Below are 26239 nucleotides of genomic sequence, written 5' to 3'. Positions count from 1 at the left end.
CTGCCCACGGCCGTGTCGGACTCCACCAGCGGAATATTGCAGCGGAGTCCAACACAGTGCCCCTCAAAGATCCCATACTCACCTCAGCAGATCCACCACGAAAGTCCCGTTCAGCGAGCCGGCGCGCATGTATAGTGCAGCACATGACGTGCCGGCAGTGGGCAGTGACGTGTAATCACTCGATACTTCCACTGTACTCACAGCGGAAGTATCGCATGACGGACGGCTTCCATTGACCACAATGGAAGCTGGCTGCCCATTTTTCCGCAGAAAATAGAACATGCTTTGATTCTTTTCACGCTTCGGAATTCCACGATAGAATTCCGCAGTGTGAACATTGTAAGGCAGAAAGCTATTAGGTTCAATAGAACCTAATAGCTGTGGGATAACGCCGCGTATTTCCGCCACGTGAAATACAGCAGAAATCCGTCCATGAGAATTAGCCCTTAAGTTTGAGAATAAGGGAGGACATAGTATTAGAGACCGCATACAGAGTCGGTGATATTTTGGAGGAATGGTTCAGAGATCCCCTCTCTGAGGTGTATAGTTGGCTGTCGTCAGCGTAGAGATAGTATTGGAGGCTGAATTTGAGGATGGTTTGTCCAATTGGGTCTGTGTAGATAGAAAAGATAAGGGGACCGGGAACTGAGCCCTGGGGAACCCCGACAGTGAGAGGAAGTAGAGAGGAGATAAAGCCAGCGAAGGAGATGTTGAAACAGTGGTCAGTGAGGTAGGAGGAGAACCAGGAGAGAGCAGTGCCCTTTATATCAATGGAGCGGAGCATAGTGAGAAGGAGGTCATGGTCGACGGTGTCAAATGCAGCAGACAGGTCAAGGAGGACTAGTAGGGAGTAATCACCTCTAGACTTTGCCGTCATCAGGTCATTTAATACTTTTGTGAGGGCGGTTTCGGTCGAGTGTAGACGGCGCAAACCAGACTGGACGGGGTCAAGGAGCAAGTTGTCAGAGAGAAAGCGTGTGAGGCGGGAGTAGACCATGAAGGGGAGGTTTGAGATGGGTCGGTAGTTGGCGGCGTCGGTTGGGTCAAGGTTTTTTGTTTTTTTTTTAGCAGAGGGGATATGATGGAGTGTTTGAATGGGGAGGGGAATGTCCCAGAGGTTAGGGAGAGGTTGCAGATAGTGGTAAGGTGGGTAATGAGAGCTGGGGTAAGGGACCGGAGGAGGGAAGAGGGTCGCTGGCACAGGTGGGGGGGGGGGGGCAAGCCGTGGAGAGCAGTCTGGAGACTTCTTCCTCTGTTGTTGGTTCCAGTATAGATAGTGCTCGAGTGTTGGATGCAGTGCTGAAGAGACGGGGGTCAGGGCTGGCCATGCAGTTTTTGGAGATATCTTTTTGGATGTTGTTGATTTTTTCACTTATGTTTATCACTCGAACGGCACCCTGTGATCTCACTGTGGAGGGGTGTTGTTCGGGAGTTCTGTTGGGCCATTTAAATGCTGCTTTCAGATTTGACAGTGGCATCTAAATGGTTGGCAGCTGTGCTCAGTTGTCTCCGATCAGGTGGTTGTCCGCTGTCAAAGACAGCCATGTTTGGAGCAGGCTGCGCCCCACTCCATACAAACCCGCTACCGTAGAGCATACATGTACGCCCTACAGCATTAAGGGAGTTGTCAATGATCGTTATAATTCGATACCAATTCCCCCTATGTATCCCGGCACTACTCTGCCCACTCTTAGCCATCTCCAGATGTGGCGTAACATGTCGTCATGCCATCGCTGACATCAGCGTAGAGCATACAGAGCTCTATGGATACAGTATGCAGTAACCATAGTGTGTACAAGGGTCAGGGGTCCCGCATGGAGGGGCAGTGCCAGCCACCAGCACGGGGTGAAGACACAACAGAAGGGCCGGACCGCCCCTCACTACTGACTATTTGTGTCCCTCCTCGCTTGCAGTGTTCCTGCTCGTGGTGGACTGTACCATCTGCTCACTGCAGTGTAGGGGAGGAACTTTCCTTTTTTGGGTATTTTCTAGCGTTTTTTTAGTAGAGTACTGAATCCCTATAAGAGGAGCAGCGGGTGCATTGTAATACATATCCAGTACAGTGTCCTGCCTGTGAGCCCATATATCTCCCACAGGGGAGGTAGATGCCGGGAGTACGGCTCCCCCCTCCTCTTGTAGAGGTCCGCTGTAAGGGAGACGCACAGAACAGCCGGTGTCTGCGCCTTATGACAGCGCTGCGAGGTGCTGAACGGACAGAAGCCGGAGCGCAGAGAGAAGCGGCGAGGTGAGCGCAGCCCGAGCCCTCCTGCCAGTGCCCCCTGTTTGCCGTAGTGCCGCAGAGCAGTGCCCCCTCCCGGGGAGGAGTTCGGGCAGGGGTCAGACTGCCATGCACTGATTGCCCTCCACTCTCCAGGACATAAATGATAGAGGATACCATGACTCTGCTGTCTCTGCTGGGGAGGATCATGCGCTACTTCTTGCTCCGACCGGAGACCCTGTTCCTCCTGTGCATCAGCCTGGCACTCTGGAGCTACTTCTTCCACACCGACGAGGTGAAGACCATCGTGAAGTCCAGCCGGGACGCCGTCCAGATGGTGAAGGGGAAGGTGGCCGAGATCATGCAGAACGATCGGCTCGGGGGACTGGACGTCCTAGAGGCCGAGTTCTCCAAGACCTGGGACTTCAAGAGCAACAATGTGGCCGTCTACTCCATCCAGGGCCGGAGGGACCACATGGAGGACCGCTTCGAGATCATCACCGACCTGCTCAACAAGACGCACCCGTCCATCTTCGGCATCTTTGATGGGCACGGAGGAGAGGTAGGTGAACAAAGGAGGATGATGCCCTACATGACAAGATGTGCCTGGAACTGGTCGTCCTAGGGACTGACTCTGGCACTGGTAGAGTTTCTGGATGGCACATGACCCTTTCCTGGGCATTGGCTTCTGCTCAGCTGCTGGGGTTACACACAATGCTACTGATAGGGGCAGATCTGTGGGCACTGTGGGGTTACATGAGATCACCATGTACTTGGATGGCATGGGATGATGCACTCTATGCTGGTATCCGGGAGATGAAATATTAGCGCCCCATATAATAATCACCATTATATAGCACATACCTATTCTGTAGCACTTTATATCCCTTAATATTTTGGGGGGTTCTGTCCCCATAGGGGCTCACAATTATTAAATTCACCTGTTTTTTGGAATGTGTGAGGCAATTGGAGGAAACCCACGCAAAAATATGGGGAACGTACAAAGTCAATGCAGGTGTTGCCCTTGGTCGGAATGAAATTCAGGACCCTAGCATTACAAAGCTACAGTGCTGACCATTGTGCTGCCTACTGATAGATAGGAAACACATCTATCTATGCACACTGCTGTGCAAATGTTTTAGGCAGGCGTGAAAAAAATGCTGCAAAGTAAGAATGCTTTTAAAAAAGAGAAGTGTTCATAGTTTATTTTTTTAGGCAATTAATGAAATGCCAAGAAAATGAACAAAAGAGAAATTTAAAACAAATCAATATTTGGTGTAACCGTCCTTTACCTTCAAAACAGCATCAGTTCTTCTAGTTATACTTGCACACAGTTTTTGAATGAACTTGGCAGTGAGGTAGTTCCAAACATCTTGGAGAACTAAACACAGATCTTCTGTAAATGTAGGCTTGCTCAAATCCTTCTGTTGCTTTATGTAATCCCAGACAGTCTGGATGATTTTGGGATCAGGGCTTTGTGGGGCTGTATCATCACTTCCAGGACTCCTTGTTCTTCTTTTTGCTAAAGATAGTACTTAAAGATATTCGTTGTATGAATGCAGAAAAATTTGGAATCAACCAGACAGGTTCTTTTTTTGGAAAAAGTCTTCACTTTGCAGCATTTTTCAACACCCGCCTACAACTTTTACATAGTTATATATATATATATATATATATATATATATATATATATATATATATATATATATATATATATATATATATATATATATATATATATATATATATACTATATATATATATATAGTCCTGTGGCAGCTCTAATGGAGTTTGGGTATTGTAGAATATAACACAATGACATGCTGCAAAAGTGACTGTTTATATAATCCCATCTGAAGACACAAGGATCCCCCTCCCCTCCATCATCCTTTTTCAATGGTAACTCAGATGTTGCTTTCAGGGCAGTTCTGGATTTATGGCACAATGTAGCTGTGGTATCTGGTACGGCGCACACTGGATCTGGTAGGGTTTGTGAGCCCCAAAGAAGAAGAGTGTCTTGTTCCAAATGTATAGTTATAAAGTGTAGCCAAGGATCGTCCTCTAATGCCCCAACATTTGTGTTTGTTTTGACAATACAAGTCATATGTATCATTATGGAGGTGTAGTAGCGATGTGTGTTTACATACAGAGTATCAATATACTCATGTGACTGCTTACACTAGGATAGAAAGGTTTTCCCTGCTGCTTTCTGCCTCTGATCATGCTTGACAATGAAAAGCTCTTCTTTAGATGGACGCTGTATATTCTAAGGATGAAGCCCGACCTCTATAAATAACCAGTGAGACCCTTCTATGGAACATTTCACTGTATTGGATCTGGCTCATATATTATCACTGGTATATCTATTTAATTTCCTATACCTATAGCAATCACCACTCTGATCAAAGAAAGTCATACGGTAGAGAATCTGGAGTGGTCCAGGGACTCGTATACACAGATCTAATAACAGAACCTGATATAGGATGGCTTATAAATGAGAATATCAGAAAACTACAACATTTATGGGGAAGGGTAAAGATTTGGCACAGATAATGTTGTGTTCTTATATGGTCACCTTATGAAAATGTATTATGAAATATACCTCCAAACCACTAAAGCAATCTAACAAAAACAATACATCTGAGCGTACTATAATAGCTCTACTGGGTAGACCAGTGAGGGAATCTGTCATTTCATGGAAGATTTCAGGGATCCTAGCGTGTCATTTGCAATGCACAGTTGTTTACCAGAGCTGTATGGAACATTGAACTGTAATAATTACTAGCAGGAAGTCTCTGTAGATACATAAGACCTTCTATATGCACATCACTGGATGCAGAGATGTGACAGAGCGTGATAGTTATTAAGGATAACTGGATCCTGGGGATTGGACATTCGAGGATTGTAAGGTTAGCAGGGAACTGCTGTTCTCTCTGTAATTTGTTCTTTGAAATCACAGCACTACATTCACATGGAGGTATATGTATTTTGGCCCAATGATAATGCTTAGTAATACTGGGGATAACAGGAACATGTCATGGAGTAGTGATTCCTACAGTCTTCCTTCCTTCTCCTTACATATATAGTGCTGTGCAAAAGTTTTAGGCAGGTGTAGAAGAAAGGCTGCAAAATAAGAATGCTTTCAAAAATAGAAGGGTTTTAGTTTTTTGTCAATTAACAAAGCGAATGAGCAAAAGAGAAATGTAAATCAAATCAGTATTTAGTGTGACTAGCCTTTTTCTTTAACACAGTATCAGCTCTTATAGGTAAACTTGCACGCAGGAAGGAACTCGGCAGGGAGGTTGTTCCAAACATCTTGGAGAACTAACTACAGACTGTAGATGTAGGTTTGCTCACATCCTTCTGTCTCTTCATGAAAATCCAGACAGGCTCAATGGTGTTGAGATCAGGACTCTGTGGGGGCGACAGTATAACTTCCAGGACTCCTTGTTCTTCATTACACCTCAGATAGTTCTAAATGATATTGGTTGTATGTTTGGGGTCACTGTCCTCCTGTTTTGGAGTCAAACGCCTTTAAAAAAGTCTTACTTTGCAGCATTTTTTCCATACCTGGCCAAAATGTTTGCACAGTACTTTACATTTTAAAGTATACAGAGATGACCACCCAAAATTGCATTATAAACAGTTTTCTTGTCAAGGAAGATGGCCAGTATGCATATTATATGACAAAGCTGAAATCCGCCACAGAAAACGTGGTGTAGATAAAGTGATGATATTCACAGAAGTCTTCTTATAATACTTGAAAAAGATACAGACACAGTCTTACAGTCGTGAGAAAATATAGTTTCTGTTTTACATTTTTGGTCATGGTCTCTCTCCAGTAAAATGAATGAGAGTTATGGAAACCACACAGTGATCTGATATATCCAGTGACATATCAGAATAATGCTGTTACGTCTAAGCCAGACATCAATCACCTCGTCCAGGTCGAACGTAATAGTTGTCCCAAAAGTGTGAAGTTTAGCATGCGGAGAACAAAATGTCAGAAAAGTGAATGTAAAAAAATGGAACTAAAACAAAGGAAAAGGGGGAGTCTCACCCTATCATACTAATATGAGGAATCCCTACCTAAAAGCAAGGGGATCGCCCTGACAAGGGCAGCCTCACATCCGGAACCAGAGGCTACCTTGCTGGACCCTAAGTGGTGACAAGCATGGGTGACAAGTGTAAAATGTTCTACACAATAATCACAACAGAACAAGGTAGCAGATGTTATACATCCCAAACAATAAATACACCGCAGACTTATCAGATAGTGTGAGGTCACCAAATAACTGTGGACCTGAGCAGTACTCCACCAGGCAGATGAATAACCAGTGCTCTCTGAGAGAAGGGGCCAGAATAAATGCACTACAATAAGAGTTGATTTCTGGCTGTGGGAACCACCACCCCGCCTAACTAGTCACACCCCATACCTGCAGATAGGTGTGCACAAATCGGCACCAAGTGCCAAATGATACTGCACATGTGCCAGCACAGCGATCATCATGAAGTCACCCTGGAACCTCCGTTGGATTGTGGCCAGTACTCCACAACAAATGCAACCTGAAATTCTGTGACTATGACTGGAGTGCAACTGCATTGAGCTTGCATGAACTTCATGTTGCTTATGTTCAGCTTTTTAGTTAGCATTTTGAGCATAAAAAATTGCATAAATCTTTTATTCTTCTGTCATGTCTTCCAAATTTTTGATTTGTGTGTTTTGGCCTTGGCCCATTCATCAGATCTCTACTTTACTAATACCAGATCAGTAGACATTGTAGGGTTAGGTATACTACCCTATCCCATGTGGACCATTTTTGACATATTTTTAGACATATTACACCTAAACACGAATCACAGCCCAGCTAATCATTATGAGACATTCTTTATTATCAAACTATACTGCCATAATAAAAATCAGACTAAGGGCTCATGTCCACGGGTGGGCCGGATCCCACAGCGGAATCCGCCCCTGCCTTCGGCGGAGGACCCTGCTTCCCCATCCGCGTCTTCCTTTTTCTCTACTGCAAATGTGCATGAAAGTGCCGCCCGGTGCATCAGCATACATGCACAGTAGAGTTTATTTTTTTTCAAACTCCTGCTTTCTCGCAGAATCTGTGGCCCGTCCGCAATTAAAATCCGCCCGTGGACAGTACTGTGCAAGTGCAACAGTACTTGGAGAGAAAACAATGTGTCCTATAAAGTTTGACACAATAACCAAAGAAAGTTTTACATTATATCTAATAGCCCCCAAAAATAATACAATAGCAGCATATCTTATAGCAAACCTGAAGTCCGATGCCCCTGATGCACGCTTTGCTCTATGTTTTCTCAAGGGATGACATAGAAAAGAGTGGTACTATATGTTACATAGTAAAGAGTTGTACTATATGTTACTTTAAGGCTGGCTTCCCACTAGCCCGATATCTTCCTCACAATCCTTCTGAAAATCCCTGGATGTGGTGCGTATTTACATGGAAACAGCTTCCCATCCCTGCAAGGCTGAAGGAATGCCCTGCCGCAGCTGTCACAGCTGCAGCAGGAGATCGCAATGTTCTCCTGTCTATTTCAATGAGGCCGGCGCTGCCGCCGCTGGCCCTGTTGAAAGCAATGGGTGATTTAGCAGATTTTTTTTTATCGCAACTTGACTTGAGTGAACACATCGCAGATGAGAAGGAAACCATTGAAAATCATTTTCACTTACTCTGGCATCGCGCAAAAAACGGATGATTTTATCGCCAGTGTGAAGCCGGCCTAGGAAGTTTAAAAAACCTCTAGAAAATCAATAAAAGATCAAGACATGGAAGAGACAGAAAGAGTGTAAATGAATCAAACAAATATTTCCTACAATTCAAAAATGTTTGCATCCACGGAGTATTTAGGCCCCATGGTTTGATGCGATTCCCGGTGTGATTCATATGGTCCAGGTGTTACACTGACAGTGATGCATGTTACATCAGTGTGATTGGCTGCGACAGTCGACAACCCACATTTTAGAGCTCAGTGCTACGTAGACGGACAATTTGTGAGAAGCAGAGCGGACATTGTGATTGCTTGTACCGGTGTGTCTCTTGTGACATTGGAAACTTAGTCCATCAAATGATTTCTCTTTGGAAATTACTTATCAAGGAGAGAGCTGCAGAGCGCTGCATTGATTTATTTTCTGCTGTTGTACTTTGGCATTAGTGCTTTAAATTTCCTTCAGCTGCTGCGTGAGATCAGGCGGGATGCCTTCCTGGAAAATCGAGCAGGACATGGCTTTGTACGTAGTGGAGCTATCCAAAGCATCTCACCAACAATAAATACATCTATTTTGCCTGGCCACCTTGAGCTAATTATAACAGGTCATGTTACGTTTATTATGATAGGATTTCCATCTGGGAGTTCTTGGAAAATGCTAAGGCGCGCCTTATGTAGCCTAATAAAAAGTTATAAAGGGTGTTATAATTGTTAAAGGGATATTTCAGGGCCATATTAAAATGGGTTGTAACTGCCGTTCTAAATTTGGCTATACACATACTCAAATAAATACTATTTAAAGGGAATCTGTCATCGGAAGATCCCTTTCATTAGCCATTATTGCCCTGGTAGCAGAAAGGGAGTATCCATGTGTGACAGATTTACTGCCCGAATTTCAGCGATTTCCCCATTGATCCATGCACATGCCTCAGTAAGAATTCGGATCTGTGGAACAGATATTCAACAGAAATTTGTGCAACAAATCTGCCTAGCGTGAATGTTAACTAAGGTAGTGGGTGCTGTTGTGTGCAGTGAATGAACCCCTGAGCTCCCAACTGCAAGGCCATAAGTTCGTTCGCAGTAGGTGAACTATTAATGATCTATCCTCAGGATTAGTAATCAATAGTACCCCCACCAATCAGCTGTTCTGTGGGCTGGTGCACTCGTGCATTGAGATGATTTCTGCAGGAAGGAGACAGCTCTGTCTACACTGCAGTGGTCCAGCTTGGTATTACAGGTCAAGCACCCATTCATTTCAGGCAGGCCACTGCAGTGGGGCAGAGCTGTATGCTTCCTGCAGAAATCAGCTCAGTGAATGACTACACTGGCCCAGAGAACAGTTGATCGGCTGGGGTCCTGGAAGACGGACCCCAACCAATCTATTATTGATGTCCTATACTGAGGATAGGCCATCAGTAGTTTACAATTAGACAATCCCTTTTATTGCAGCCTATTGGTTAACTTGCTAAGTAGGAGTCATGGGATCTGTGTAGCCCAGATGTCATATGAGCTTTTTTTTTGTCATTTTTAAGGTAGCTTTCTAGGACTAGGATATTGGAATAGGTAATTGGTGACAGATTGGTGGAGGTCCACTGCTTGGGACCCCCATCAACTAATTGTTTGAAAAGTCCTTGGTGCCTACATAGCAGGCACAGCACCGTTTATTTCATAGTGACTGTTCCGTGTATAGCAGCTCAATCCCATTCACTTGAATGGGGACTGAGCTACACTTCAGCCATGGGATGCATGAACATGACGTTGCTGGCCAGAGAAGAGGCCACGGTGCTCATATGAATGATGTGGCCTCTTGAAACAGCTGATTGGTGGGAGTATCGGGCAGCCGAACCCTATTGATCTGATATTGATGACCCATCATAATGATAGGTCTCCAATATTTTATGTACAGATAAACCTGTTAAAGCTATGGCTAGGGAAACACTCGGCACCAATTGTACAGTCTCCTTCAGAGTTGTCATCGGATCCTGTATGAACTTTTAGCATTTTTCACTCAGTCTTCCAGCAAAGCCCTTTCTTTGCTATATTTTTTGCATTTTTAAAGGATTGTGCCAGCTGTACTCCTTAGAGACGATGAGTGACTTGAGCATTTTCTTGTGTCAATCTACTGCCTGGTGCTTTTCAATAACCTTTTCATAGACTTTTCATTTATACCAAGAATGTCACTTATCGGCAGTGGGACCTTCCAGATACAGGTCTTCATTTGGCAGCTAAAATCATTGGGTTGTACCAGTAACGATATGTGCGTAATTGTAATGAAAGGTGAATATTATAGTCAGCCTATCGGCTTAATGGTTATAATGGGTGTAGATCACTTGGAGGTTGTTAGGGCTGTACTTTAATAATAAAGAGCTTCTTTCTGTTGATCAGTGTCAACAAAAGTGATTAAAAAAGTACATTCGTGAAAACACCAGCGTTTTTTTTTTAAGTGTTACGTGTTTTTTTCTGGAATTTTTACAGCATTTTCTACAAAATAGTGTGCTATAATGCTGCGATTTTGTGTGCTTTTTAGTGGTGCTTTTCACACTACAGTGATCCTTCAGTTTTGGGGTAGAATTCTGACCCAGGACTGAGGGGACGGGGGTTATATTACCTGCAGTTTTTCTTCTCTGCCGTCCCTCCGATCTGCCAGTTCCTTGTCCTCTTTTCAGCCATCCAATATGTTCAACGCAATCCTCAGACTACCTAATCTTCACAGTACATTGTTAATATTAGACTATCAATACATTATACATGTTCTCTGATTGGCCAGAGCTGCTCATGTGATCAACACTGACCAATCAGAGAGCAGTGCAAGTGTTTAATAGGTAGTTAGAAATGTGTTCTCGCCATCTTGGATGGGTGAAAATGGCCCAGAACAGATGGATTGAAGGGGCAGCAGAGATAAACAAATGCAGTTAATGTACCGCCCTTCCTGTCTCTGGACACAATTTTGTGCCGAAACTGAAGAGTCACTTTAAAAGTCATGTGAATCAAAGATATATTTGAACCACATGATTTTAATATACATTTACAGTGTGTTTTGTGTGCAGGCACAAAAAGGTCTATTGTGAGAAATACAGCACAAAAAGCCCCCCCCCCCCCCCTACAATGTTAAATGTAGGGCATTTAACATTTCCCTATTGATTTGCTGTTAACATCTACCCACAGAGTTTTTTGCCAGAAAATACCACATGAAAATCCATGCTATGGATTTTGACAGTTGTTTGGATGCAGAAATGCTGCGTAATTTGCCACAGAAATTTCTGCTGCAGACATTCTACGGCATTTCTGCCATGTGTAAACATACCTTAAGTCCGCTTGAGATATGCTGCCACATGCAGAGAGGCCTCAGTAGTAATAGTGTCCTCTGTAGTGGCCTCAGTAGTAATAGTGTCCCTTATATCGGCCCCAGAAGTATTAGTGACCTCCACAGTGTCCCCAGTAGTAATAGTGTCCACTATATCAGCCCCAGTAGTAATAGTGTCTCCTATATCAGCCCCAGTAGAAATAGTGACCCCCCCACAGTGGCCCCTGTAATATACTGTCCCCTGTATCGGCCACAGCAGCAATACTGACTCCCACAGTGGCCTCCGTAGTAAGTGCCCCCTACATCGGCCCTAGTATTAATAGTAACTTCTATATTGGTCCTAGTAGTAATAGTAAACCCCACAGTGGCCCCAGTAGTAACAGTGGCCCCTATATCAGTCCCAGTCATACTTGCATCCTCTATATTGGTCTCAATAGTAATAGTGACCCCTGCAGTATCCTCAGTAGTACTAGTGAAGCCCCAGTAGCCTAAGTAGTAATATTGACCCCTCACAGTAACCTCGGTAGTAATGGTGACCTCCCATAGTAGTCCCAGTAGCAATAGTGACCCCATTGCAGTCTCAATAGTAATAGTATCCCCAACAGTAGCCCCAGTAGTAATGGTGACTTCCTCAAAATAGCTCTAGTACTAATAGTGACTCCCCAACACTATCCCCAATAGTAATAGTAACCCTCACAGTAGTAATAGTGACCCTCCACAGTAGCCGCGGTAGTAATAGTGACCCCCCCCCCCCCAACAGTAGCTCCAGTAGTAATAGTAACCCCCACAGTACCCCTGGTAGTAATATTAACCCCCACAGTAGCCCCAGTAGTAATAGTAACCCCAACAGTAGCCTCAGTAGTACGGTAATAGTGACCCTTCAACAGTAGCTCCAGTAATAATAGTGACCATCCCACAGTAGCCCAGTAGTGACAGTGACCCCCACAGTAGCCCCAGTAGTAATAGTGACCCCACCACAGTAGCCACAGTAGCAATAGTGATCCCACAGTAGCCCCAGTAGTACTAGAGATCCCCCCACAGTAGCCCCAGTAGTAATTATGTCCCCCACAGTAGCCCCAGTAGTATTAGTGACCCAAACAGTAGCCCAAGTAGTAATAGTGACCCGTCAGTGGCCCCAGTAGTAATAGTGTCCCCTACAGTGGCCTCAGTAATAATAGTGTCCCTTATATCAGCCCCAGTAGTAATAGTGACCCCAGTAGTAATAGTGTCTCCTATATCAGCCCCAGTAGAAATAGTGACCCCCACAGTGGCCCCTGTAGTAATACTGTCCCCTATATCGGCCCCAGCAGCAATACTGACTCCCACGGTGGCCTCTGTAGTAAGTGCCCGCTACATCGGCCGTAGTATTAATAGTAACCTTTATATTGGTCCTAGTAGTAATAGTAAACCTCACAGAGGCCCCAGTAGTAACAGTGACCCCTATATCAGCCCCAGTCATACTAGCATCCTCTATATTGGTCTCAGGAGTAATAGCGACACCTGCAGTATCCTCAGTAGTGCTAGTGAAGCCCCAGTAACCCAAGTAGTAATATTGACCTCTCACAGTAGCCTCAATAGTAATGGTGACCTCCCATGATAGCTCCAGTAGCAATAGTGACCCCATTGCAGTCCGAGTAGTAATAGTAACCCCTACAGTAGCCTCATCAGTAATAGTAAACTCTCCCACAGTAGCCCCAGTAGAAATAGTGACCCCCACAGTGGCCCCTGTAGTAATACTGTCCCCTGTATCGGCCACAGCAGCAATACTGACTCCCACAGTGGCCTCCGTAGTAAGTGCCCCCTACATCGGCCCTAGTATTAATAGTAACTTCTATATTGGTCCTAGTAGTAATAGTAAACCCCACAGTGGCCCCAGTAGTAACAGTGGCCCCTATATCAGCCCCAGTCATACTAGCATTCTCTATATTGGTGTCAATAGCAATAGTGATCCCTGCAGTATCCTCAGTAGTACTAGTGAAGCCCCAGTAGCCTAAGTAGTAATATTGACCCCTCACAGTAGCCTCGGTAGTAATGGTGACCTCCCATAGTAGTCCCAGTAGCAATAGTGACCCCATTGCAGTCCCAATAGTAATAGTATCCCCAACAGTAGCCCCAGTAGTAATAGTGACTTCCTCAAAATAGCTCTAGTACTAATAATGACTCCCCAACACTATCCCTAGTAGTAATAGTAACCCTCAAAATAGTAATAGTGACCCTCCACAGTGGCCGCGGTAGTAATAGTGACCCCCCCAACAGTAGCTCCAGTAGTAATAGTAACACACACAGTAGCTCTTGTAGTAATATTAACCCCCACAGCAGCCTGGTAGCAATTGTGACCCCCACAGCGGCCCCAGTAGTAATAGTGACCCCCCACAGTTGCACCAGTAATAACAGTAACCCCCACAGTAGCCCCAGTAGTAATAATGGCACCCACAATAGCCCCAGTAGTGTGTCCCACAGTAGCCCTAGTAGTAATAGTATCCCCCACAGTAGCTTCAGTAGTAATAGCACCCCTCCATAGTAGCCCCAAAAGTAATAGTGATCTCCACAGTAGCCCCAGTAGTAATAATAACCCCCACAGCAGCCCCAGTAGTAATAGAGGACCCCCCCGCAGTAGCCTCAGTAGTAATAGTGACCTTTAAACAGTAGCTCCAGTAATAATAGTGATCCTCCCACAGTAGCCCCAGTAGTGATAGTGACACCCACAGTAGCCCCAGTAGTAATAGTGACTCCCCACAGTAGCACCAGTAGCAATAGTGATCCCACAGTAACCCCAGTAGTACTAGAGACCCCCTCACAGTAGCCCAAGTAGTAATAGTGACCCCCACAGTAGCCCCAGTAGTAATTATGTCCCCCACAGTAGCCCCAGTAGTAATAGTGACCCCAACAGTAGCCCCAATAGTAATAACGTCCCTCTAAGAATCATATACTTACCTTCTCCTTGTCATCTTAGCGCAGCTGCTTCTTTTCTTGGCGCTGCTGCGGGCGGATCTGTGTACCTGAACTCCTCCTCCCTTCCCCTCACCTTCTGCAGAACCAAGGAGGAGAGGTCAGGGGAGGAAGATCCTGGGTGCACACACTGCTGACAGTATGTACACCCATAGCAGCGTCACTGAGTGATCACTATCGAGGTGAGCAGCCGTCGGTGTGCCATTGGTTCACCACCACTGATCTATACTGACCTATTAGTATGTTTTTGGAGTCTGGGACGAAACTGGAATATCCAGAGGAAACTCACGCAAACACGGGAAGGACATACAAACTCTATGCAGATGTTGTCCTTAGTCGGATTTGAACCTAGGACTCCAGTGCTGCAAGGCAACTGTGCAAAAGAGAACCCATGCAAGTGAAGGGAGGCGAGAATGAAAAAAGCGAGAATAGAGGCCATTGGGCCGCATCTACAGAACCAACTGATTTTTCCCCCTGTCCTCTTTTAGATTATTTTTTTATCTGGTTATGACCAAACTTACTGGTTTATTCATATATTCTAGCTTCTACATTACTCCATAAAACACAGTATTTTTGTCTGATCCTAGTAATTTATGAATTCTCACTTTAGTCTTAGAGGAATAATTTGGTTGTGTTGTCAGATAACTGGCAGATGTTGCAATTCTTTTACCAGCTTCATCTGTCTTCCTATATAGTTTTGCTGGATTTGAACAAAAGAAGCAGCTAGATTTTATTGGTCATTGGACAAGTCTTGTAATTCAGCTTAGATCACAACAATTTATACTATATCAAAGACGACATTTGTCTCCATCCATTTGATTTGGTTTTATCTGCATGACGTGATAATGTAATAGAGCTTTCACTCCAACAGATGTATATGTCTTGTTCTCAGCCGACCCAATTAATGGGAAACTGACACTCCATTCCAGCAAACACTGAACAACGCAATTGTGAAAATACCCTATTAAATAGAAGGTAAAGAATGTTTCACATCAGTATCAACCATTTGATACTTCTCTAACATTTATCCATCAATTTTGTATCATTGTTTACTGTATTCTTAATAAACATTTTAGATTTATGCCTTTAAGTTTAAAATTGTAACATAGCAAATGAATGTTAACCCACTGGGTCACTAAAGGATTTGGCTTAGGGCTTAACCAGCAAACAGAGTCTAAGGGTTTATGAGTTTTAGCACTCTTAGCCTCCACAAACGGGTATGGAATTTCCCACAGGGAATCCCCAGGTCACTACACCGGGGTAGTTTCCATTAGCAGTGGCTGGCATTGTGTTGGGCAGAAGATATGAGGTCACGGTACCCAGGCAGTGGTCAGGAATCATAGTCAACCAGAGCATAGGTTAAAGGGGTTGTCTCGCGGCAGCAAGTGGGGTTATACACTTCTGTATGGCCATATTAATGCACTTTGTAATATACATCGTGCATTAAAAATGAGCCATACAGAAGTTATTCACTTACCTGCTCCGTTGCTAGCGTCCTCGTCTCCATGGCTCCGTCTAATTTCGCTGTCTTCTTGCTTTTTTAGACGCGCTTGCGCTGTGCGGTCTTCTCCCCTTCTGCTCGGTCCAGGCACGAGCGGCGTTCTGGCTCCTCCCCCTTCTACGCGTCATCGCGTAGCTCCGCCCCATCACGTGTGCCGATTCCAGCCAATCAGGAGGCTGGAATCGGCAATGAAACGCACAGAGCCCACGGTGCACCATGGGAGAAGACCCGCGGTGCACCATGGGAGAAAACCGCAGTGCATCCCTGGGAAAGGACCGGCGGCCATCTTAGGGAGAAGATTTTTTAAAGTCCTTATTTCGTCGGATCTGTAAGTAGCAAGCGGCTTAAAAACCGCTTTAATTTGCTATTTTATGCCAGGGGGGTGACAGGGGGAATGGGGTAAGGTAAAATTTTGAGGTTTGCCGCGAGACAACCTTTTTAAGGCAGACTGGGTTCAGTCATAAGCAGTAAACAGACAGAGTTCAGGACGGGCAGCAAACAAGAAGACATAGTCAAGTATAAAAGCCAGGTTTATGCCAAATAGAGCATGAACAACACACACCTTTGTAGACTTCAGGATTAAAAAGAACATTATTGCACATTTGAGGAGAGACGGGAGTAGGGACCTGGAGCAGCTTTGGGCACTTGCGTATTGACTGATGTCAGAAGCCATTCTTGTGTACTGGCCCTTTAAGAAGCTCCAGAGTCGACACCTGTGAGTAACCCTAAGCGGTGGTTTGGAGCAGGGTGTTAGTCATCAGTGTAGGTGAGCTGGCGGACTGCTACATAAATCCTATCCTATATAGGACTAAAGATTGCAAATTAATATATTGGAACTACATGGTCTAGCAGTCAGACTGAATTCCGGTATAGTGTTGGTGATATCAAATGTCTTAAAGTGTTTTGTTTGTAGCTTTTTTATGTGATAGCCTAAGGTCACTAATGCTTTATTCTCACTAGTGTCATGGTTTCTATTTGTAAGGCTGGGTACCACATTTTGCTGTCTTATTAAAATGTTTTGTTTTTTTATCCATATAAAAGTTTAAAAAAAAGAGTGAAACAGGATGGTTGTTGTGGCGGTTCTGGAATTGCTGCCTTGCTGATAGTCTGGTGCTGGCTTTGGAGAGGTTTCTACATCTTATGGCTCAGTAGGTGTGGTATTAGGCATGACGTGCTTAGTCGCACCTGTGGGTTATTACTAGGGCTATTTAGCCTGGCCTGATATTGAGGTAAACTGGGGTTGATTTTCAGTCTCTGTTGGCTGAGTGAGCTTTCAGAGTCTTGGTCCTGGAGTGTTCAGTTACTGGTTGCATCTTAAGCTATGTTCTGCGCTTGTTTTCATTTCTAGTTTTGGTTTACTTGTGCTATTTCCCTTTGCCACGTAAGGTCAACTAGGGGCCAAGGCACAAGGTCAGGGACGTCCTTATTTAGGCGATCGCCCTGCATTCAGACAGGGCCCTTCCCTGTGTTAGGTTGTATAGAGACAGCGTTTCCCATATTTTGGTTCTATCTCTATTTTTGCTATTTGTTAATTTGCATTTGTGGGAGATCTGCGGGTGAAAGATCAAGCGCATCCTGGTTGGACATAACAATGGTGCAACAATATGCAATATGATGCCTATCCTTAAACATCCTGTTGCCACAGACTCGCCTTGTTAAAGAAAATAAATAAAAAGTACATTAGGAGCCTGTTGTTCCACCACACAGAAAAATAAGCCTGGCTGCATGTGACCGGGTCGGATTCCACATGCAGGAGCTCTCAGCGGAATTCAGCCCTGTGCTCGGCCAGCATTCACGTGTACCTCTCATTTCTTCTTCTCTTCTGTACTGTGGATCGTTCGCACGATGAGCTGTCGGACATGCGCAGTACAGATTTTTTTTTGTAAGTCCCAGCTTTTCCCACGACATCACTTAGTGTTGACATGGAATCCGCGATCTTTCTGCAAAGTCAATTGCGGAAGAGCCGCAGGTTGGATGGCTTCCATTGACTTCAATGGAAGCCTTCTGCATGGAATCTGCTTAAAAATATGCCCATGTGCAGCCGGCCTTAGATGGTTAAACACGGGACATCCCAGGATAGACACAAGGATGCTTTATTACAGAGGTACATATAATACATATAGATGAAATCTCGTATTACCCCTTCCTCAGGAGATAAGATAACATAGCATAAAAATGTACTTACTTGTATACATCTTATGTCCTGGTAAGTTGCATCCCCGGCCATAAACTGCATGCGCTCCAAAGATGGAGCATACACATCCCAAATGATGTAGAACAGCAACAGGTCAGATACCCTTTTGACGATACATAACGCCACGGCCTTGAGCGCGCCAACTGTGAGTAATATGTGTTCCGCAATTGAAAGCAAATACAGACTTGGGCACATACAACTAAAGACTCATAGGATCTGAATGCGCTCCACAAATAGTACACACAGACCACATGAATAAAGCTACTACAAAATACCAGCAGTTACTAAAAAGAAGGGGCAGATCTCAAACTTAATAAGATACATATATAAAGCAAATAAATATTATATTATATAACAAAAGCAATTAGTAGACATCATAGAATCACAGAATGGTAGAGTTGGAAGGGACCTCCACGGTCATCGGGTCCAACCCCCTGCTCAGTGCAGGATTCACTAAATCATCCCAGACAGATGTCGGTATTATTGTATCTTGATTCCACCTGAAGAATGGGTGGAGAGATAATGATGGGCTGTATCCGCCCACTGTACGCCCACAAGCTCCCCATTGGCTGCCTACAGCAAGGTCCTAGCAGCGTGTGTACTGAGGTTTGGCTTGGAGGGAGGGTTAGCTTACACTGAAAGTATCCGTAACCATAACCCTCCCTCCAAGGCAAATCTAAGTGGGCTTGCTGCTACCACATTGCTGCAGGGAGGCAAGCGACGTCGGTGTTCGCCTGCTAGGAAATACATTAATTGCCCCGTAGCGCCTGGCTCTCACTGCTAGCTCCGTCACTGTGAAAGCGATCATGCAATGGACGGCTGCGGCCACTGCCCCCTGGCGTGCCATGGATGCCTGCGGCCACTGTCCCCCACTGTCCATGAATCGCTGCCACCACTGTCTCCCTGCGGTGCCATGGATACTTGCGCGCAGTGTCACCTGGCGGTCTCTGTGTGCACCCCTCAGCATTGGCCTCCATGCAAGGTACGGCGCTGTCACTGCCGCCCTGCTATGGACACTTGGGGCCATTGTCACCGCCGCTCGGCATGAACTCCCCTCCACAGCGCTCAGTAATTTCTCTGGCCAGGTACTCTCACACCAGGGATCATAGATATGCAGCTCCAGGGGAGCCTAGCCCAGGGAAAGGCCACAACCAAAAGGGGAGGCAAGTGCTGGGAAAGGCGACAAGGCTGGGCTGCGCAGTCAAGGGTACAGCACACAGATACCTGTCCAGCGTCTGCTACACACTCTGGAGGCTGCATGCAGTGAGAAGGACCTGCAGCCAATCACCAACTGGGGGCTTGACCGCCCTGTCAAACAGCCTCAGCCTTGTCTCCACCCATCACTTCCGGTGGTGTCAAGATACAAGAATACCACAGATGTCTGTCCAGCCTCTGAAGACTTCCATTGATGAAGAACTCACCACATCCTGGCTTTCCATTTGGTTTATGCATTTGAGTGCTTATTTGGACTATGATGTGACACCCTCTGGTGTCATGGTGTCACATACCTGTTGGGTTCATGTCTTGTATCCAGAGGTTTTTACATTATTATTTTTCCTGCGTGAGTGAGCGCCATTGAATCTCATTTTTTGGTATAAGTTCCTTTGATATTAGCCACAGGGGCTTCACATACAGTGTCTTTCTTTTATTTTTTACATGACTAACACCTTTTTGATATCCATGAGTCGGTGCCTAAGACACTCCATGTACTGAATACTAATACATCAGATGAAAGGAGAGGGGATAATTTAGTCTATCATATACAACATATAGGTATTGTGATTCAATTATTTATAACCTTTTCTCTATAGCTTTGTCTTCATCCAGTCCAACATTGTTCTCTCCCACCATATATTATGTCTAAAACCTACTTTATCTGACCCTGTTATACCTGGAGGCGTGCGAATTCTTATAAAATAACAATACATAACAATGCAATAAATATAGTCTTATTCTTCAGAATTCATGTCTTTCTCCCTGCAGCATCGGACAAGATTTCTATATTATTAATGGACTATACCATCATTTACTTCTTCATGGTTTATATAAGTTTGCCATTCAGAATATTTCTGATTTATCAGACTCAGAAAGGACCTGCATGTCAGATCCCCTTATAAACCTTTCTTCCACAGTTGTTGACTTCTTATATAACCTTCAGCACAGCACAAGATGCACATACTTCTATAAAACCGCTCTTTATTTTAGAAAATCACTTGGCTTTTGAAACAGACGAGAACTGCCAAATAGATATCAAGTCAGAGTGCAGGTGCAGGTTATAACATCTCAATATATAGCATATCCCCCAGTGCCCTACAAAGGAGATTTGGGTCCCAGAGCTCTTACTTCTGCCGTATGGCTTTCAATGGTTTATCAGTGACTGTAGAGGCAGCTAGTTGGTGGTGGCAACTGTATCGAATTGATGTCATTTATGGGCTTCTGCATTGTTGACAAGCTATTTTCCAGCTGTAAACCGGTTAGTCATCATAAATAGCCGTGCGAGACTCTTAAATAAAAGCAAGCCCACAACCGATTTTTGGAACTGATGATTATTTTAGCCATTTTCCAATCTGCAGTGAAGTACAATTCTCAAAAAGCATCAAATGTTAATTGCCGCCCACCATACCTCTTGTGTATGCAAAAAAAAAATATCCTTCTTGTCAAGTCTAAGCAATTTTCCAGCCCTTCACACTATTATGTTTTCATTTTTGTATGCATTTAATAGATCTTTAGTCAAGTTTAAATCGTAAATATGAGACTCTCTCATCTCGAAGAGTCTGGGACTTACAGGTAGAGAAAAAAGGGATTCCATCTTTGTAAAGCGGCAATTGAACTTGCTTTTCTGAGTACACAGAAGGCATGCAAACACCAAGGGATATATTCAGAGTTGTACAGATGGAATTAAGGGGTTTTACTCGTGAGGAGGATTTAGCTGCTGTATCTCTAATTTAAAACAACATGGTTTCAGAAAAAGGATAGCATGGAGAATGTATCATGCAAATGTGTGACTCTAAAAGCCTATTGGGATGTAATCTGTAGGACTGCTATGGTAAATGACAGCTTGAGAGATAAAATTGTTGCCCTCGATTAAACTACTTCTAGATTGAATCTAGTTTCTTCTCAAGCCAGCAGCACATTGCCTGCCAAAAGCATGCCTCAAGTGGGAGCAATCTGAAGTGAGCGGAGCAGCAGCAGGTACATGAAAGATATCAGAAGCCGTCTTGGATTGTTTTCATCCTAAAGTCTTTGTAAACCTTATTTTATTGCTCACAACTCAATTTTTCAAATCTGATACAATCAGAAGAGGACAATGGAACCTGCTGCAGGCTTTAGGGCTCCTGTGCACGGACGGTTATTTGCTGCAGAATCCGTGGCGGGTATCCGCACAGTGTATTTGCAGAAAATAGTGCCCATAGCATGCCATGGGAAATCAATTCTTCCTGCACACTTGCGGAGACCAATTGCGGATTCTGCATGCGGAGGAAAAATTGCAGCATGCACCTTTTTTTTCACGGATTCTGTGTGGACGGCTTTCGTTGAAGTTAATGGAAGCCGTCTGATCCACGGCCTTTCCGCAATCACACGCCAAGCGATGATGTGGAAAAAGCAGGCCGTTTAAAGAAAAAAAATTACGTATTGCGCATGTTTGACGCTCGCCTTGCGACCATCCACAGTACGGAAAAAAAAAGAAACTAACCAGGTACGTATGCGTAATCCAGCTCTGCCATGTGCAGGGAGCCTTAGTCTCCAACTTATTATTCTTGACGCAGACCATTAATCTACCCTTCGGAAGCTGCATGGAGAAAGTATGCTCTGAAGGTGCATTCACGCATCGTTTATTTGCTGAGGATTATGTTGCAGATTTTAATACAGATCTGTTACACATTTCACCCTTTTAATTAAATTCAAATTGAAGGGTTGAAACTTGCTACAGATCTGCAGCTAAATGTGCAGGAAATCTGCATCAAATTAGCGAAATGTATCATTAGAAGCAGACGAATATTAAAGGGATTTTCCAGGAATTTATAGTTGATGACCTATCTTCAGGATTGGTCATCAGAGATGATTGGTGGATGCTGCTGCTCAGGATTCTTGCAGATCAGCTGATCCTCTGACCGCTGTCTGTGGAGCAGAGCCAGATGTCCATATTGGAATTGGATTCAAAAGTATAATAGAAGGCATCGCTTCCATTGAAATCAATTGGAGAGATGCCTTCTATTACACTTCCAGCTCCAACTGCTTGAACCGCAATGAGGACCCAGAAGTGTAATACAAGCCATCGCTCCCATTGATTTAATTGGGACTGATGACTTCTATTACATTTCTTTCTCCAAAACCCAATGTCCGGCTCAGCTGCACTGTCAGCGGATGGTGGATCAGATGATCGGCAGAGATCTAGAGTGGTGGATCCCAGCTGATGAACTATTAATGACCTATCCTAAGAATAGTAAACTCCCAGAAAATCCCTTTAACTTATAAACGGAACGTGGGGCTCTTGTTCTGGTACGCCATGGGGTTAACCATGTGACTGCCCCTTATCATACTTTTATATCCTATCTAATTAAGGTCTGAAAATTAATTTAAAGGGAGTCTGTCAGCCAAATTTAGCATATAAAGCTGATCCCATTATACGATGTGCCAAAGATAGAAACAAATAACTGTATCTTTTTTTTCTTTGTGCTCTCAAATGGGAAACATCCCACTTACTGCGCTTCCTGCATGTTATGTGGATCAGTGTAGAACCATCCAATGCTTGCTTCTAACGCTAAAGTCATCTGAGCTCACTTCCCCCTCCATACTTGTAAGCCCAGCCATTGACCCTGATGAATCACACCTGCAGTTCAGATTGGAGACACTGCATCTGTACCGCTGCCGCACTTCTGGCTATGGCGCATGGGCATGACATAATTAAGGCTTCGGACATCATTGTGCATACACCAAACATCATTATGCATACTCCTGAGCTGTCAGACATCAGGATGAGGGGGTGTGCTTTCAAGTATGGAGGAGAAACAGAGCCTGGACAACTTTGGCATTAGACTGCCCATCGGACAGTTCCACACTGATTTGCATACCACGCTAGGAGTACAGAAAGTTGGATATTTTGTGTTTAAAATAACTAAGAAATAAAAAATGTACAATTACTTCTTTTTGTCATTGGCACATTATACATTGACATTAGCTTCATATTGGCTAAATTTAGTTGACGGACTGCCTCAAAAAACGCAAACAGTGAAACAACCCATTTTGTTATTTTGTAAGTAACATAGTAACAGAGTGTTTAGGACCAAAAAAAGACACATGTCCATCCAGTTCAGCCCATTACCCCCCAATGTTGATCCAGAGGAAGGCAAAGAAAAACCCCAATGAAGTAGAAGCCAATTTTCTTAAAAGAAAAGTGGAAGCCGCTCTTCATGACCTGCTCTATGATGTCCATACGCTGTAATAGGTCATATGGGATGTCTTCATGAAACAAACTGTTTAAAGGGGAGTTCCGATCTTGGCTTTTCATAGCCAGGAAGAGAAAAGCCGGCCCTGTGGTAAAACAGCTGAGTGCTTCAGTGCAGCGTAACTCTTATTGAAGTAAGTGAACGCTGCAGGAACTGCGTAGGACATTGCACTGAGCGATCTCTGTAACTTTCTGAGTTTCGGAAACAGTGTAGCTCACTGCGGTACGCCGTTTCTGTGGCTGCCAATCACTTCAGTGGGAGCTACGGAACCAGCGCTGTGCTGAAGCGCTCAGCTGGTCTCATAGTTACCGGTCAGGTGGCCACTGACTAAAGCAGATGTTTCTTACCTAGCTTATGAAAAGCCAAGATGAAAATACCCCTTTAAGTCCTTGTTTGTGCCAGTGGGATTCTTGATATTTGATTCTGTCCTCTGAGCCAAACCACAATAATACTGGATCCGAATAGCACCAGATGAATCACATTGGTTATAATTCAGTCCATCCGGCATGTTGGCACGGAATTTTCCCAGCTGAAATAGCACAGAATGCTGCTCTATTTTGTGCCGAATTCACCCTGGCGATACCAAACAGAGCCTCCAGCGCAGATGTGAATGGAGACTAATAACTAGGAGATCATTCTACCATATAACATTTCCTTGAATTATTTCTCTTCTGTAACACAAAGGTCAGTGAAAATATAAGTAATATTATGTGACAAAGCACGGGGTCTGACAGGCTGGAAATATGATCTTCTGTTTGCACACGTTTTTTTTACAATGCTATTGTATTTTAAACAGAGAGAAAAAAAAAATGATGGCTCGGCGCAGCGCTCCAGAAGTGCTCAAATTACTAGAACGATTAAGTTCAACTTCTCCTTTATTTGGAGATTTAAACAACCGGTTTTAAAATAAACTTTTGGAGTGAGATCCCTTTATCAGTTCAGCTGGATTACCTGGAGAATATGGGGTCTTAACTGTCTGGAGGGTGCAGGACTGGAGAAAACGTCTCTCCGCTCACCCTTATGTGGAGGAGATCTGGTTGGCAGCACCTTCGTAATAACTTGTACAATTCAAACCAATACGGCCCTTACCTTTTCTTTGGGCCACTCCTACCACATAGGTTTAGCTCCACCCATTTTTTTATTCTGCATCTATAATGCTTTTTAAAGGGAACCTGTCACCTGCCTAAAACACCATAAACTAAGTTATGGTGCTGTTAGGTGAGGTGACAGGGAGCCAGGTGCTCTATTTTTAATACTCATCTGAATCTTCCCACCTTTAAAGTCTGACTCTTTAAACAGTCCTATGAGTGCAGTCTCCTATACAAGTCTATAAGAGAGAGTGCACATGGAACTCTGAAAAAGTCAGATTTATGGCAGGCGCACAGACTTCAGCAGGAACCAGAAAGCGGATGATTATAAAATATACACCTCGCCTAACAGCATCATGAGTTAGTCTATAGTATTTTAGGCAGGTTCCCTTTAAGTATGACCCTCCTGTGTATGTGATATAGCAGCTAAAATAAAGAAGACTACTATGGAAATGTTCGCATTACAGTACAACATCACCGCTCTTACCATTAAAGGACACGTTCTTACATTGCGTTACACGCTTTCTTCATTCGTGCCTCAAAAAATTATCTTGTTCCAGTTTGATTCCGGAGATCAGGATGCCGAGTGATGATGACAGCAGAACAGTTACAGAGGTCCACACAAGACACACCTTGGCTGGAGTTTCTTTTCATGTGACTGCAGGAACCAGAGACATTTACTGTCACATAGCTCTGCCTCATTACCAGGGGGCGTAATTATAACATTCATACATTAGGTGAGCGGGTTGTGACTTGATGAGCATCACAATATACCTTGTCACACTGCGCTTTTAACATTTGCACAGCCAGCAGCTAAGTCGTGATGCCAGTTTCTAAGAATATAAGGGCATCTCCTTAGAGTCAAATACAAAGAAGGAAAACAGTAAAAGTTAAAGCGGCGTGATCCATGCTAACTCCATCTGTTGTTCTTTTCTTTGTGTTGTGGGGGAAATCTTAAAGGGAATACATTCTTATTGTAAAGCATTTTTTCTGATTTTCTAGGTGAAGCAGTTCTTTTTAATAAATCTTACAGAGATAACCTACTTTTTCTGCAGTCTGGATATTAGCATTACAATACCTCCCCTATGCCAAAGCTAAATGCATCACAATTATACATAAAGGCGCATTGCTAGAGATGAAATTAAATGTATCCTGTAGGTCAGTTTGGTATTATTGTACCTTGTCACCACCAGAATAATGGGTGGAGACCTAAAGTGACAGCTTAGGGCTAAGGTACACCCGTAAAGGTCCTGATTGGCTGCCTGCAGGAAGGTCCTAGTAGCGTGGGGAGTGAGTTTTGCCTTGGATGGAGGTTAGGGTGAGGGATTGTTTAAGTGTTAGGCTTACATTATTTACTGTAAATGGTCCAAAATAGAAGAATGTACAGCTAATAATTAAACCATAACACTTAAACAAACTCTCACCCTAACCCTCCATCCAAGCCAAAGTTTAGTAACCACACTGCTAAGACTTGCAATGTGTCGGCTACCTGCTCTGCCGCTCTCTGTCTCCGGCACTGAGTGTCCCCGCCGGCGGCCTCCCAGCAGCACTGCAGGAAAAAAATCATCTGTCAGCGCTGATGTGAGCTCGGCGCTGGGAAACTGCACAGTGGAGGAGCAGAGAGGGGAGAAGGCAGACTGCCCGACAAGTGAAAGCAGCAGGCATGGAGATGGAGAGCGGAAGTGCAGGCAGCAAGCAAAGCAGTGGGGACGTGAGCTGAGGCCTGGGAAAAGGGAGACGGACAGCGGGTAGGCAGGGACAGTGACAGCAGCTGCGGGGAGGTTACTGGGAAAAGG

General features: G+C 44.3%; 1 protein-coding gene across 1 annotated transcript in view; it reads left to right on the top strand.

The window, feature by feature from the left end:
* The first annotated feature begins 2094 nt into the window (after window positions 1-2094).
* The window catches only part of PPM1L (protein phosphatase, Mg2+/Mn2+ dependent 1L), a 221868-nt gene continuing 197723 nt past the window's right edge, over window positions 2095-26239 (top strand). The window contains exon 1 of the mRNA XM_066600587.1: window positions 2095-2780. Coding sequence (XP_066456684.1) covers window positions 2382-2780 — 399 coding nt within the window. The 5' untranslated portion in view covers window positions 2095-2381. The remainder of the gene's footprint in view (window positions 2781-26239) is intronic.

Source organism: Eleutherodactylus coqui, chromosome 1, assembly GCF_035609145.1.
Source record: "Eleutherodactylus coqui strain aEleCoq1 chromosome 1, aEleCoq1.hap1, whole genome shotgun sequence".
NCBI classification, from domain to species: domain Eukaryota; kingdom Metazoa; phylum Chordata; class Amphibia; order Anura; family Eleutherodactylidae; genus Eleutherodactylus; species Eleutherodactylus coqui.
The sequence above is the reverse complement of the archived record's forward strand: the minus strand, read 5'-3'. Positions and strand labels throughout refer to the sequence as shown.